Below are 16,178 nucleotides of genomic sequence, written 5' to 3'. Positions count from 1 at the left end.
GGCTGAGACTCAAGAAGGATGTGGACGACTTTGTTCGTAGTTGTTTAGTATGCCAGAAGGTCAAGTTTGATAGGCATAAGGCACATCGATTACTACAGCCTTTACCCATTCCCACCCGCCCCTGGGAAAGTATTGCAATGGATTTCATCTTTGATCTCCCGGGGCATGATGGCCTTTGGACGGTCATCAACAGATTCAGTAAGCAGGCTCACTGCTCTGCAGTAAAGAAGACAGTTAAGCCCGATCCTTTGGCAAAATTGTTCGAATATATGGCATGTTTGAGTCCATTGTTTCGAACAAAGATCCCCGGTCTACTAGTTGTTTTGGACGGCAATCTGGGAGAACATTGGCACGTGGTTGCAGTTCTCGTCCTCGTTCTACCGGCAGACAGATGGGCAATTTGAAGTAGCCAATTCAATGGCTTTGAATTTGTTGAAGTCTTCTTCTTCGGATCAGAAGACTAAATGGGAAAAGTATTTGCCCGTGGTGGAGTTTGCCTACACCGACACACAAGGAAGGTGCCATTTGAAGTGTTCGAGGGTGCTAAGAAGCTTCTTCAATTTCTAAGCACCTAAGACAAGATTCTTTTGAAGAAGATTTTTGAAACAAAGTCTAGAAGGCATGGAAGGCCATCTAGCCGTTTAAAGGAGGAGAGATCCTCCTCTTTTGACAATGACCAGCTCAACAAGAAAACTAAGGAGTTCAAGGAAGGGAGTCAGGCCACAACACCCATCACGCCCTTGAGTTTGTACAACAGTTTGGCGTCACCTTCTCTGGAGAGCAGTTCTCAGAACATTCCAGGGAGCGAAAAGCAGCATCTTACTCTGTTGTTGTGCAAAGAAACACATGCGACGTGGTTTTTTTTTTCACGTCAACTTGGATATTAGATGAATATGCAAGAGAACATTCCAGGGAGCGAAAAGCGGCATCTTACTCTGTTGTTGCGCAAAGAAACACATGCGACGTGGTTTTTTTTTTAACGTCAACGTGGATATTAGATGAATATGCAAGAGATGTCATCACGCCTTGGCATCACTTGAAAATGATTGAGAAAGATACATTGGATGCCTACTGCCAGAGGTTTTGTGATACTTGTGGAAGATTCTTTTGAAAGATCAGATTGAGCGGTTTTGCTATGATTTGCTAAAGAGATTCAAGACTATGGTTTAAACCAAAAGTCTGACTCCATTCAGAGACTTATGGGACATGACTAAGCAACGATTTGGAATTCATGCCGGCTCATTGACTTTTGCGACGGGCAGGATCACTTCAAAAAGGCAAGAGTCTGCCAGTGACGAGAATGAATCAAGGGAACCAGATGATAGCTCATCACAGGATTTTGGAGAATCAGAGGTTTCGATGAACTAAGGAAACTAGATGCAAGTTCATCAAAGGATTCCAGAGAAAGAGGAATCAGATGATAGTGCGTCTTAGGGTTTCAATGATTGCCTCTAACGTGCCAATGGACAGGGGAAGCGAAAGACGCTACCCGAGGTCCTAGGGCACAAGGAAAGAAAGGAAAAAGGGAACCAATTGATAGATCATAACATTCCCAGACTCAGGATAGGATTTTTGAAGCCGACCAGTATACGAGGGACTTGGACACTGCTTTTGCCAAGGTCCGGGAGGCTTTACAGAAATTTCAAGAACGAGACATCGTCACAATTTGAAATCAAAGGAAGACGATTGGGTGCTCTTACGTTTTGAAAAGGCACGCCTAAGAAAACGAAAGGGAAAGGAGCGGCTTTTTTTCCCCCAAAGCTTAGGCATGATGAGCAACTCGAAGTGGAGGAAAGCGAGGAGATACTCGTTCCAGAACAGATTTTGGCACACAAGGAAAGAAAGATGAAAGGTAAAGTGATTTGGCGGTTCTTGGTTAAATTCAAGAACTATCCCGCATTGGATGCGAATTGGATGGAGGAGGAGGACCTAGTAGACACACCTCAGATTTTGGAACTTTACCTTGAAGCATTCAGGTTTAGCACAGTCTACTCTGATTGAACCCCGAATTCAGCAAGGGTGAATCTAGTGCAGCGGGTTTGCACAAGAGGAGAGTCACTCAGCTCCTTTGTCAATGGATTACCCCGATTTCGAATAAAGTCACTGATGTCCCCTTTGGGTTTGAGGGATACTAATGGGTTGACCAGTATTCTGCTGTATGACTTTATGACACGGAATTCCCGAAAAAGAATATGATTGATTTGTACTTGACTTGTTTGAGTGCAGGAACTGAAAGACAAAATGATTGTAGCATTTCGGTCTCATAAATCTCTATAGACATGATCGCAATAAGGATTCGTTAATCTCGGATCAGTGAGGTCCGGAATGGATCTAGATGCGATTACTCAATACGTTGCCGATGGTCATGGTCTGAGATTTGGAATGAATTTTTGTGTGATTTGTCATGTGATGTCCTGTGATGTCGAGTGATGTCCTGTGATGTGACTGTCGATTTGTATAAGTGCTAGATGTGTCGTGTCTAGTGCATCGGTACTAACAGTTAGTGTCTACTAAGACAGTTGATGGCCTCTATCTGTTTTGCAGATGTAATCGAGAGCAATTACAATTCTTTCAAGAGGGGGGTATGTCACAAACTATTGACGTGGCAGTGCCCGGACACACATACACAGCACGGACGTGATGATGTGGCTGTCAGTATGGATTCCTGCAATGTACGCTGATTGGCTGACGTGGAAGCTGTACGGAATCCTGTAATTTACGTTGGCTTGCTGACGTGGCAGAACGTACGGATTTCTGTAGTCTACGTTGACTCGCTGACGTGGCAGAGCGTACGGATTTCGTAGATTACGTTGATTGCTTTTTGTTGGCACATTTTAGACCAGCTGTTTTTGGGGACAATTTGCTTTTGATTTTAATGCTTTTGGGGCTCTGCTTTTAGCAACCCTTGTAATGTTTATAAGAACCCAAGGGGGGCTCACTCTGCAAAGCATCTGGACACAGAGTCTGAGAGCGAGCACCCACTGGCAGTGGTTCTTTGCTCAAAGATTTAATATAAAAAGAAATACCGAAAGGGGCACCAGTCTCTGGGGCCAATACCTCTGGGCACGGAACTCTACCGAGCCGTGTCGACTCTCTCTCCCTCTATTAAAGTTAAGTGATTATGAAGTTTCTGTTTGTGTGTTGCTATTGATTTCTCGCTTGGAGTGTTCAAGCGGGTTACAGTCGGAGAGACGGAGAGAGAGAGAGAGAGAGAGAGAGAGAGAGAGAGAGAGAGAGAGAGAGAGAGAGAGAGAGAGAGAGAGAGAGAGAGAGAGAGAGAGAGAGAGAGTGTCACGTCCGTGGACAAGCTTCTTCAATAACAAGGGTTCCGTCAGTCCAGTCAGTCTAGATTAGAAGTGATCTGGCTCTTTTGTGAGTCTGTTCGCAGACCGTGCATGCCCAGGCACTTAGTGTAGATGCATATCCTCTGGTTGCACACAACATGATCATAAGCATTCCCATCATAATCCATCAGAATCCTTCAGGGGAATTTTCCAGTTCATTTAGCCTATTTTCCCTTTTTTTGACATTTATTATTTTTAAGTGACTTTTGTTGGAAAGTAGGTAGGGCAAATTGAGTAAGTTTGTATATAAGCAAACCTAGACTAGCACTACTTGGCAGAAGAGGCAGCAGGAGCCCAAGCTCAACACGCAACTTCTCAGCAAGAACCTGGTGGCGATTTCCCTCCAAGCAGAAGATCCCCTAGCCTAGCGTTTTTCATCAACCTCAGCCCCTTGGTGTTTTCATCAAGGCTCCATAGCAAGGACAGTCCCAGACCTAGCATTTTTGATCCAAGCCAGCATCGCCAAGCATCTGCAGCCCTAGCGTTTTTCCTCAAGCAAAGATCGCCACAGCTTTCAGCCCTTGGCGATTTTCAGCAGGTCATTTTCAACAAGTTTCCATAGCCAGTTCAGCCCCACAACAGTTAGCGGATTTTCAGCCCTAAAGACCAGCAAAGGCAGCGTTTTCTCTTGCGTTTTCAGCCGCAGCAGAATTCAGCCTATCAGCGTTTTTGGACAACAAATAAAGAGTAGCAGTTTTCAGCCCTTAGATCGATCTCGCCATCCCCGTCGTCGTCGTCGTCGATCTAGCCTAGACTTGCATCAGTCACATGCATTCAATTTGTACCCGTTTGTGCAATCAATAGTAGACTACTCTCGCCGACTAGAGTGGGGCCTTCGGAGGAGGGTTTTACAACGTCCTTGGTGTCGTATTTCTCTTCTCTCTCTATCTCTTAGTCTCATACACTTGCACGCACAGTGTCCATTCACTTTGTTTGTGATCATAGCACTCTCTCATTAACAATGGAAGGCTCTCTCTTCCATAAGAACAAAAAGGAACCTTGAGCACAGTTCGGAGCACTCATCTTGAGCAAAGTTCAACATTCATTCCGTTGCACCTACATTGGTATCAGAGCTTGGTAGTGTTCTGTATCACTCAAGGAAAGAACCACAAGAATCACAAGAATTTTTTTGCTTGTTCCGGTCTCACAAACCCAAGTTCGCTTGGGCGTGTCGATTCCTAATCGTGTTTTTGAAGAGTGATAGGAATCCCAAGAAAGAAGGGCTTGTCCAGCCTCCCCTTGTGCCTCTTTTCACTCATTGAGAGCGGACTGTGAACTTGGCGGCCGGCCAATCGACGTGAGGTGGAAAAAAGCAACCTTGGTGTGAGTGCAAGGCCGCCAAGGGGTGCGCCCGCGGAAAAGAGCAGTACTCGGGTGAAGAGAACCTTCTCAAACAAAGATTGCAAGCGAAAGAAAACCTCAAGAACCTCAAGACCCTCAAGAACCCAAGAACCCAAGACCCTCAAGAACCCAAGTTCCTCGTGAACTTAAGAACCAAATATCATAGTGCATGGTCATCACCCGAAGCGGAATGGATACTTTGCATACAGGTGATGAGCATGAGAGAGGCGATGAAGAGTTTCCCCACCAAGATATTTTTCCGACTCTCCCCCTTCCCCATCTACGCCACAAGTTGTACTCAATTCTATGGAGGTGATGGTCAAGTCGATGATGGAGATGATGGCACAACTAAAAAGAAAAGCAGAACGACAAGAAGCCAAGGACCGCGAGCGCGAAGAAAGAAACGAAAGAATTTCCATACAACAAGAAGCGACTCGCATTGCTTTGGAACGCGAGCGCGACGAACGAAAAGAAAGAAAAGCACAAAGAAAGGAGGAAGCCGAAGCAAGACGAGCGGCCTTGGAGGCCGATCGGAAGGCTCAAAGAGAACTCCGCACTCAAGAATTGGTTCGACAAGTGCTTGCCTCGAAGTCCGAGCTAGCCAAAGATCGTGAGAGTTCCTCAAGTGACGCAAGCCATGATGCGGATTCCAACAACCCAGTCACAGAAAAGTTGACTTTTAGTGAGTATGATGGTAAGATGGATGCTACGGTTATTCATTCTTGGTTGCATCAATTTAATGCTTATTTTGCGACAACTAAGAAGATAGGGAATAGCAAGGTTTTGACGGCAGCCATGTACCTTGCCGGTGATGCCATCAATTGGTACCACACATGGCAAGAGGCACAGTTAGCCGCGCACCTAGAGGAAGCCGACGAATTCACGCCCCTTTCCTTCAATTGGGCTGATTTCCAAGTGTCACGTGACACATCCAACCCTGTGTCCGTGGACAAGCTACAACACGACAAGGGTTCAATCAATCCAGTCAGTCTAGATTTAGAAGTGATCTGGCACTTTTGTGAGTCTATTCGTCTCTATATTTGTGTAACTCAAGTAGATATAGCCCAAGACATTTCGGATCCTTATAGCTCATGACCCTAGAGAAAGGACCGAAACCCTCTCTGAATAAGCAGTGGAAACGGCCCCGAATCTCATAGTACATTGTGCAATGACATATGTAATGTAGCTCTGTCTCTGGCTCTAGCTGGCATAAGCGGCATATCCTGTTGTCTGTTGGTATCCCTTTGAATCTACCAGTCTCAATCTCCAGCTGATGTGAGGATGTGCGTATCTAACCAATGGCACACCTCAAACCATGAGACATGTGGAGAGAGAGAGAGAGAGAGAGAGAGAGAGAGAGAGAGAGAGAGAGAGAGAGAGAGAGAGAGGAACCAACCAACCAGGCATTGAATTAGTGATTATACAATGGGGGCAAGGTGTTGCTTATATACTAGCTTGGAGAGCCTTAAGTACCCCCCTTAGTAAATTGCCCTACCCAAGACTTTGACAAATAAGTAAAATAAAGCCAAAATGAATATTGGGATCACATTGGGCTATTCGCTTGAGATGCTATAACATTCATAGTTACAGGGGACGGAGGGGACGGACCCTAGGGACGGGGGACGCCCATTTCCGGGACGGGGACGGGTGGGGACAGCAGGGGACGGACGGAAAAATGGCTCCCAAGTGGGAACGCAGGCAAAACGTCCCGGGGACGGTAGGGGACGGAGGGGATGGGAGGGGACTTTTTTTAAAATTTGAAAACCTGATCATTTCTAGAGGCTAGTTTCTCTCTAATAGCCATATGTTTGAACTTTGAAGCACCCAATGGCTATAAAAGCCACCCTTTGGGTCCTCATTTCTCGATGTTTTATTAGCACATTTGCGTCTATATGACTCATGTTCTTTGGTCTATTTAGTGTAAATTTGTGGTCAAAGTGATGCTCTATGTGTGTGGCATGTATATAGGTCAAAAAATGCCAAAAAAACTCTATTTTTTTTTTTTGCCGTCCCGACCCCCGTCCGCGTTTCCTGACTTTTGCCGTCCCGTCCCCGTTCCCGACCCCGACCCGCCGTCCCATGTAACTATGATAACATTAACAAAAATTGGTTTAATCTTTGTACAATACGCATGAATGCTCAGAACAGGCTGTTGCAAGGCCAAAAAAGTATGGAAGAGATGGGGCTTCACTCACTTGCAGCCAAAGACCATTAACGGTGCCAATTGTGAACATGAGAAGCATAGTTTTAGTCACTTCGGGCAGCTCAAAGACTGCTTCACATTATGTTTCACAGCTGCTGACAATACTTTCCGTAAGAGAGCCTTTGTTGAATAGTCCCTCAAATGGTCCCTTTTTGATTGCTCGAGACAAGCTTGTTGATAACGAATACAGATGTATTTTATAGCTTACCTCTTGTTCATCTTTTGGTTTTTTTGTAGGTGTGGGTTTGGTACAAAGAATCCTCATGGCTTAGTGGAATCCTCTGGATAGTTTTGTTAATATGTTTCGGCAGGTATCAAGTTTCCTATTTATGATAGTTGTATTTGTTCATGAGGATTGTTATTAGCTGGTAATTTGACTCAATAGAGTAGCTGCCCAGTTGTTTGCTTTCTCATAAAAACATGAAAATATTTAAACTCTTTTGCAGTGTAACAACTTGTTGGTACATTACATGGAAGCTATTTCAACTTTCACCACAGGATCCATTATATATGGTTCTTTTAAAAGAGAGCCATGCAAGGTATGGCTTTGTTCTTGTCTCAAGCGGGCGTCAAATCTGGTCGTACAGACCCTAAAACCTTGAATTGAAGTCTTCCAACTATAGCAACCGTTTTGTTTGGGCAAAAGTTTTTTTTTTTGGTTAGCATGTCCTCCTTTAATTAATCCTTTCACATCGTAAGCCTTTTAGTTGATGGACTCCACAACATCACTTACAACCATCAAAACAAGATGATAGGGTGACCTCTCTTGAAAAAGAAGCATGGACTGATTTCTCTCACAAAAATTAACTTCTATAAATTCAGCCTACCCTCACCTATCTTCGACTGGGTAGGACTAGTTATCCACTATACAAGCACAATGCCTATGATGATCTCCACAGCTGAAAAGCATAAAAATATCTCAACATGCAGGGAATACATCTCCATAGCTTTTCTTGTTCTACACATCTCTAAAGGGCTACGTAAGGAAAACGTTCTTGACTTAAGATCAGGCATGAATCAAAACTCTTTCATTCAAAGGACACTCCAAACAAAAAGTATTATACATGGGAAAATGCTGAACCATCATATTATTTTCTTTTGTCTTATGGCTGCCTGGTTGTATGATTTTTGAAATCTAGAGATAGTCTTTGCATTGGCTCATCCTTGCTCTATGTCATTAAAGTTGAGATTTCATACAAAGTACGTTGAATTTACATTTAGTTTTTCTATATAAAGATCTTGATGACCAAGGCCTCCAAATTGTCTGTGTGGATGGCTCGTCATACACGTAGTGTCCATTGACTAGATGTCCCCACAACACTAGGAAACTTCTTCAAAATTATATTGAAAGAGATCAAAAGCATGTGGATCGATAAAGAAGTGCTAATTTTGGTTATATTTGTGCTTGTAAAATCATCGATACACATGATAGTCATGTACAAACTGCTATCGTCTTGCACACACAACCTATAGACAAACAAAACCAACAATCTACAACCAGTAAAACACCTACCTAAGCAGGCACAAGCATTGTACAAAACATCTAAATGTAGGCTAACATAAGGGCTTGGGAGGCAATGCTTGGACAGATCCATTGAGCCCTTTTTAGGTACTAAATATGACCACAAAGCTGCCTTCTTCTTCTTCTTCTTCTTCTTCTCTCTCTCTCTCTCTCTCTCTCTCTCTCTCTCTCTCTATTTTTTTTTAAATTTTTAAATTTTTGGTACTCAAACATTGCATCAGATTCACCGCGTTGTAACTTTTTGGTCTCGTAGGTCATATTGGCCTCTCTCTCTACTCTGGAAGCTAGGAAGCTAGGAAGCTAGGAAGGAATTCCTGAAGAAGAGACCAACACTCAAACAAACTCGGATATTTTTGGGTGATGACCTCACTCTAACACAAGTAGCACACATGCAAGAGTTGATGCCAGAGATCAAGGCGGCAAGGGAGAAAGAGAAAATTGCTTTCTTAACAAATATACTCAGGCGAGTCGGTGCTTGCTGCCCCCCCCCCCCGCGCCCTCGCGCTGCCCTTCCGCCTGTAACCCCCTATGCGGTCTCTGCCCCGCCTGTTGCCCCGCTCGCTGCCCAACCCCGCCCGTCACCCTGCCTGCTGCCTGCTGTTGCCCTACCTGCCTACACACTGTCCTTAGCCCTTCACCTCTCCTTTCCTACTTGTCGAGCCTCGCCAGCACCCTCGACGTGCTCGGTCTAGCAGGAGTTTCTCGGTTCGTCGATGCTTCTCCGCCTTTCTTCACAGTAGCAGACTAGATGGAGGCTCAAGCTCCGCCATAGAGGGACTCCAGTGAAGTCCCCTCGCCTGACCCCGCTGAGCCCACCATTCGACTTGCTCTCTCACCGACCGAGCAAGCGAGCCTAGCCGCAGAGGTGGAACGCCTGCAGGCGACTTCCGTCATCTGCAAGATTCTCGGCACCAGACCCAACAGAGGAGAGCTACGTGATCTTCTCCAGGCCCGCCTTCTTGCAGAGGTGGGCAAGATCTTGGACGTTCAGTTCCTCAGACGCGGCTACTATCAGATAGAGTTTGAGACCTCCGAGATGGCGTCCAAGGTCATCACGATGAGCCCCTTGACCATCCGAGCAGTTCGAGTCTACTTCCAACAGTAAAGACATGGTTTTGACCGAGCTTCGGATGTTCTGGTAGAGGAGGCAGACCTTCCCATCTCCGTCTGCTTTCCTGGTTTGAGGAGGGTGTATCTACCACTTTTGTCCAAGATAGGCTCAGAGATTGGGATTGTCCTGGAGACACCTCGGACGGCAGCCTCAGTAGCTGCCAAGGCATTCCCTCAGTACGAGTTTTGGTTAGGGACACCCACACTCTCCCGAAGGTCATACTACTTCCTTGGATGAGTGGGGGTTGGTTCCGATAGAGCGTGGAGTATTCGGGTCTCCCGAATTAGTGTTTCATTTGTCGACAGATGGGTCATCTTGCGAAGGCCAATCCACGGAGGAGACCCCGACCTACACCACAGGCCCAGGCCCAGGCCCAGCCCCAGCCCCAGCCCCAGCCCAGCAGCAGCAGGCAGAGACACAGAGTACACAGTTAGAGTCACCCCCGAGCTTGGGGCTCAAGCTGAGGAGGGTTGGTAGTAGGTTCGTGGTTGACGTTGGCAGGGGCCACCGCGCCAGCCTGGCACTCAGAGTGGTTCTCAGGCTCCTGCCCAATAGCAGTGGGTTTCCACGGGAAACCGATTTGACCCTCTTCAGCAGGACGAGGTCCTTGCTCCAGCCTCCACCTCAGCCTCACCCTCGACAGCCCCTCCACCCCCCTCCTCCTCCCTCTGTCTCTCCATCTCGCCCTCCTACCTTTGCCGATCCTCCTCGCCCCCCCTCTCCCCCTGCTCCCTCACTTCCTCCCGCTCTAGTCCCGTAGCCGTTCAAGGGTGCAGGGCCCTCCTTGGCTGCTAGGAGATCTCTTGGCAGCGCCTTTGCCACGAGTCGCTTGGCGAGAGAGGGGCAGCCTTTCTTGCGACCCCCTCTTCTGGTGCAAACATCTCCCTTTACAGCAGTTCCTCGTGGTCTGACGAGCTTCGACATTGGTCGTCGTTGGGATTTCAATTTCTTTGCCTACGACTTTACGCGGTTTCTTGGCGACCCCTCACCAGACCTTAAGGCAGCTTGCTTCAGAGTTCATGTGGTGTTCCTTGTAGCTAGGGGGATAGAGGCCTTGGACTCAACAGTTGGCTTCTCTTTTTTCCTATGCGGCAGGGACCATGAAACCGGCCTGTTCAATCCAAAAAGGGCGGTAGACTTTACTTTAAACCTTGATTTAGCTTTCACCCATTATTAGTCGTCTATTTTACTTGTACTTTTAAGACACAACAAAGGGGAGAGGGATACAGGTTGCTAGATTGCACCTGTATGAGTAGACGGACCCCACTTTGGCTAACCATAGTCCTTGTCCAACCTTAGTGCTCTCTTGCCCTCAGGCCTGGACTCCCTCTGGACAGTTCCACACTAGCTATGCAATGCAAGGCAGTTAGATTTCCCGAGGGGTGTTTCCAAAAAGTGAAAGTAAATAGATAATAAGAAAGAAATCAACAAAAAGGATAGATAGTAGTCACACGCTGGTGACATACCCCCCTCTTGAAATCTCAAACGTCCTCGTTTGCATCTATGTCGTACATGCTTACTGTCAACACTGATGTATTCAACACCTGTCGACACATATACGACACATACATGCTCATTGTCAACCCTGGTGTATTCAACACCTCGTCGACTCATGTATTGTCTGCGTGTGAACCCTGTCCCAATGACATAGTGGTAGCTTCGCACTCTGCCATTGCTTTGAGTCACTAACTTTCCAATGACAAAATGGTAGTTGCACATTTTGCCACTGTCTTATAGTACACGCTGGATCCCGTAACACTTTCGAGCATACCCAAACCGGCAGTTTAAGAATGCAGTTACACATGTACTCTTTAATAGAAGGAATCACTGTATCCTTGACAAACTGACAAGAAATACTCACTTCTATAGCACTAACCAAACTTTTGGACATTCCATAAGAGCAATTGCCAAACTGACAATCTGTACAGCTCTAACATTCATGTAACAGGTATTTCATTTGAGCTCACTATAAATACCATGTACATCATTTGTTTCAGAAGCCATTGTCACACTGACAATCCATTTAGCTTTGAAACTCAAGGGGTCAAGGTAGATTGCAAATCGAAGGCTTCCAGGTAAAGTGATAACACAGTTGGTGACTCTGCAAGTTCACCTTCTTCCATCCACTTAGCATCCATTGGTGGATAGTTTCTGAACTTTACCAAGTAACGCCTAGCAACCTTGCCTTTCACTTTCCTTTCTTTATGTGCCAAAATCTGTTCCGGGACCAAGATCTCGTCAAGTTCCTCGACTTCCGGCTGATCTTCAACTGGCATATCTTCTGGCACATCACCCACATAGGGTCTGAGAAGACTCACATGAAACGCATTGTGAATCTTCCAACTGTCAGGCAATTTCAGCCTATATGCAACATCACTGATTATATCGCATACTTGAAAAGGCCCATAGTAACGCATGCTGAGCTTTGGAAACAGTCTTTCCTTGCCCTTCATCTTCTTTAACCTTGCCTTTTCAAAGCGTAAAAGCACCCAATCACCAAGTGAATATACCACTTCACGACGGTGACGATCAGCTGCTTTCTTTTGCTTTGCCTGAGTCCTTTCTAAGGCCACTTTGACCTTCTTGTACATTTCATCCATGTCCTGAACATACTTATCTGCTTCAAATATCTTGTCCTTTATATGCAGTATGGGAGGAACTTTCTTGCCACCTTCAACTATCTCAAAAGGTGCCTTGCCAGTTGATGAATGCACTGTATTATTGTATGCATATTCCACCAATGGCAAATACTGCTCCCACTTTCCTTTATGCCTTGACACATAGCACTTTAGCAGATCTAGGACAGTAGAATTTGCCTCTTCTGACTGCCCATCTGTCTGAGGATGAAATGACGAAGAGAATTTGAGCGTGGTGCCCATATTCTCAAACAAGCCTCTCCAGAACAAACTTGTCATGCGTGGATCACGGTCGCTAACAATCGACTGTGGCATGCCATGATACTTGAAAATATTGCTCATAAACAAGCGTGCCATCTGATCTGGCTTTATCTTCTTCCTGACAGGAATAAAATGAGCCTGTTTGCTGAATCTGCAAATAATGGTCCAAATACCATCGTTTCCTGTCTGCGTTCTCGGAAGATCAAAGATAAAATCCATAGCAATACTTTCCCATGGTTTATCTGGAATAGGTAGTGGTTGCAATAACCCTGGTGCCTTTTGCCTGTCAAACTTGACCTTTTGGCATATTAGGCATTCTCGTACAAAGGCATCCACATCTCTTCTCAATGTAGGCCAATAGAAGAATGTCTCAACCGCTTTAACTGTAGCATCGATACCACGATGCCCTGCATACGGTGGGACATGACTCTCTTCCATAACTTTGCGTCGCAATGGCTTGTGACACACAATCTACCATGCATCATCATGAACCCATCTTTGAGAAGATAGTGTTCATGACGTTGTCCATCCATTAGTTGCTCGAAGACCCTTGCAAAATCTTCATCATTTGCATACTGTTCTCTCATATCATCAAGTTCATGATGATAAGGAATCGACACAGCTGAAATTTGTGGCTTCCTTGACAAGGCATCAGCCACAACGTTCTTCTTGCCTTCCACATGCACAATTTGAAAATGGAACATGGACAAGATATTTGCCCATCGCATATGCTTCTCAGATAACTTTGTCTGTGTCAAGAAGTATCGCAAGGTCTGATGATCCGTTTGGACAACGAAATCTGCACCTAGCAGGTAGTGTTTCCAACTTAAGAGCGCATGAATCACAGCCAGTAACTCTTTCTCATAGACCTGCATGGTCATCTCTGGCCCTTGCAAAATTCTGCTCTCATAGGCTACTACCCTGCCATCTTGCATTAGCACTGCACCAATGCTACTACCGCAGGCATCACACTGGACCACAAATGACTTCCTAAGATCTGGCAACACAATGACTGGATCTGAAGTCATCTTTTCCTTTAAGAGATTAAAAGCTGAAATCTCTTTCTGTGTCCATCTAAAAGTGACTGCCTTCTTTTGAAGAGCATGTAAAGGTGAAGCAATCTCAACGAAATTTCGGATAAACCTTTTGTAATAGGAGCATAGTCCCAAAAAGCTTCGGACATCATGCACCGCCTTCAAATTTGGCCATGACTTGATCGCTTCAACTTTTGCAGGATCCATTCTGACACCATCCTTTGAGACAATGTGTCCCAGAAAGTGAATCTCTTCCAGAAAGAACTCACTTTTCTTTGCATTGATGAGCAACCTATGACTGCGTAGCTCTTTGAACACAATGGCCAAGTGATGCCTATGCTCCTCTTCATTCTTTGAGTAGACTATCATGTCATCAAAGAATGTACCAACAAACTGTTGGTATGGACGGAAAATTCTGTCCATCATCCTATTGAACATAGCAGGAGCATTTGTGAGACCAAAGGGCATCACTAAAAATTCGTAAAGGCCAAACGTCGTTCTAAAAGCAGTCTTGTGCACATCCTCTGATCTAATGCGGATCTGATGGTACCAACTCTTTAGATCTATCCTGCTAAACATAGCTGCTCCTTCTAATTTGTCCATAATATCATCAATTCTAGGTATAGGGAACCTATTCTTGATGGTATTCTTGTTCAGTGCACGGTAGTCGATGCACATACGCCATGAGCCATCCTTTTTCTGCACCAACAACACTGGAGAACAGAATGGAGATGAACTGGTCTGAATCAGCCCCTTTTCTAACAGCTCCTGTACTTGGCCCATTATCTCTTTCTGCTGAGCCGCACTAACCCTGTACGGAGGCTTATTTGGTGGGCTACTGCCTGGCACCAAATCTATCGCATGGTCCTCGGGTCTCTCTGGCGGTAATTGAGATGGTAATGAATCGGAGAAACAGTCACTATACTGTTGTAAACATTGACCTTTCTTTATCTAGCACAGATAAATTTGATTCATCACAATCTGACACTTCACGTGCAAAAACCAAGTATGCAGAAAGATGCTTTTTCATTACAGAAGTAATAGCAGAAGCTGATACAGTAGGAATAGACTCCCCTTTAAGCTTTACATCTAGAATGTGAGTCTTTCCCCTGCTCTGTACAGTGATCTTTTTGTTGTAGGCATCCATGATTCCCTGTACACGAAACAACCAAGGAATACCTAACAACACATCACATCCGTCCAGTGGCATGATGTAAAATTCTTCAGCATCTACATAGGACTGGATATGTAGACGCAACTTTCCAATGATGGGCGTCACAGCCTCTGTATGGCCAAGACATGCCAAACCTGCTTCTGCTGTATACCCCATCTTTTCAGGTCTGATTCCCAACTTTGAAGCCAATTCTGGGGAAATGAAGTTGGCTTTGGCACCTGGATCAAAGAAGATAAGCACTGTTTGATCCCTGACCTTTCCCCATGCTCTGCAAAGCTCACTTGCATCTGAATTTGGCTTGTCGCCCACCATATCTGGCACTAGACCAGCCATGGGCTTCTTTCCTTTCCTGTCCTCCTTGTCTTCAGAATCAGCTGGCCTTTTCTTTGTAGGGCAGTTGTAAGCAATGTGGCCAGGCTGCTCACATATAAAGCATTTGTTTTCTGTCCTCAGGACCTTCTTTTGCTCTTCTGACTTGCGAGGAAAACGTCTTTTCCATTTCTTCGCTGGTCCCTTTTCTGATTCAGCCGTAGCTTTGTCTTTCCCTGCGTTGGCTGACTCCTGAGTCCCTTTAGGAGCCTCATTGGGAACGTGCTTCTTGGCTGAATTTTTCTTGCCTGATCCTACCTTGACACCAGTGTTAAATTCACAATCTTCTCCCTTGAGCAAACCATTGCCAGTGTTTGCTACCTCGATGAGCTGCTTCAAAGTAGTGACTTTGGTCTTGCGCTAGCTAATCCAGTACCTGTACAAGAGGCTCTTGCCTCGGCAATCGCGCATGAACCCACACAACTGTACATTGGTCAAATGAAGAGCCCACTAGAGGGGCATAACATACTGCCAAAGGGGAGAGAGAGGGCAGTGCGTAGCGTGCAGGGCATCACTCCTGGCACCGCACTGTGCATAAGAGGGAAAGCAAGCACTCCATAGCTCTTAACTTGTGACAAATCTGAAAATGAGGCTCTCCCCCTCCTAAATTCAGCGCCACTTCTTGTTGCATGAGGCAAGTGCACCAGAAGGTGCCACTTGGCACATTTACAAGCATTTTCCCGTTTCGGGGTTGCCGCCTAAAAATCTCCCAACCGGCTGCCCAGTTGACTTCATGGCAGAGCAAGAAAATGTTCCCCTTGTCATTCCGGAGGTAATGACGTCAACACATTTTCAGGTCCCAAAATAGCGGTTCCCTAAATTTTAGAAGATGCTGCCATTGTATCTTTCTAGGTCATCCGACCCTCTTTGTACACTGCGGCCACATCCAGAACTGAAATGTAGCCTCTGTAGCAAAGGATTGCACTTTGGCTAGTCAATGACCCCACTTGGCTAACCATAGTCCTTGTCCAACCTTAGTGCTCTCTTGCCGTCAGGCCTAGACTCCCTCTGGACAATTCTACACTAGCTATGCAATGCAGGGCAGTTAGATTTCCCGAGGGGTGTTTCCAAAAAGTGAAAGTAAATAGATAATAAGAAAGAAATCAACAAAAAGGATAGATAGTAGTCACACACTGGTGACAGACCAAGCTGAGTGGACTATAGATTCAGTGTTGGAGTGGCT

General features: G+C 45.6%; 1 protein-coding gene across 2 annotated transcripts in view; it reads left to right on the top strand.

The window, feature by feature from the left end:
• The window catches only part of LOC147448922 (uncharacterized), a 66,954-nt gene that overhangs the window by 14,413 nt on the left and 36,363 nt on the right, over positions 1–16,178 (top strand). For both annotated transcript variants that reach the window (XM_086521339.1, XM_086521338.1), the window contains exons 3-4: positions 7,126–7,199; positions 7,335–7,427. In XM_086521339.1, coding sequence (XP_086377465.1) covers positions 7,126–7,199; positions 7,335–7,427 — 167 coding nt within the window. The remainder of the gene's footprint in view (positions 1–7,125; positions 7,200–7,334; positions 7,428–16,178) is intronic.

This window comes from Adiantum capillus-veneris, chromosome 10, assembly GCF_014529385.1.
Source record: "Adiantum capillus-veneris isolate H3 chromosome 10, ASM1452938v2, whole genome shotgun sequence".
Classification (NCBI taxonomy): domain Eukaryota; kingdom Viridiplantae; phylum Streptophyta; class Polypodiopsida; order Polypodiales; family Pteridaceae; genus Adiantum; species Adiantum capillus-veneris.
Note: the sequence above shows the minus strand (reverse complement) of the source record. Positions and strands in the feature narration are given on the sequence as shown.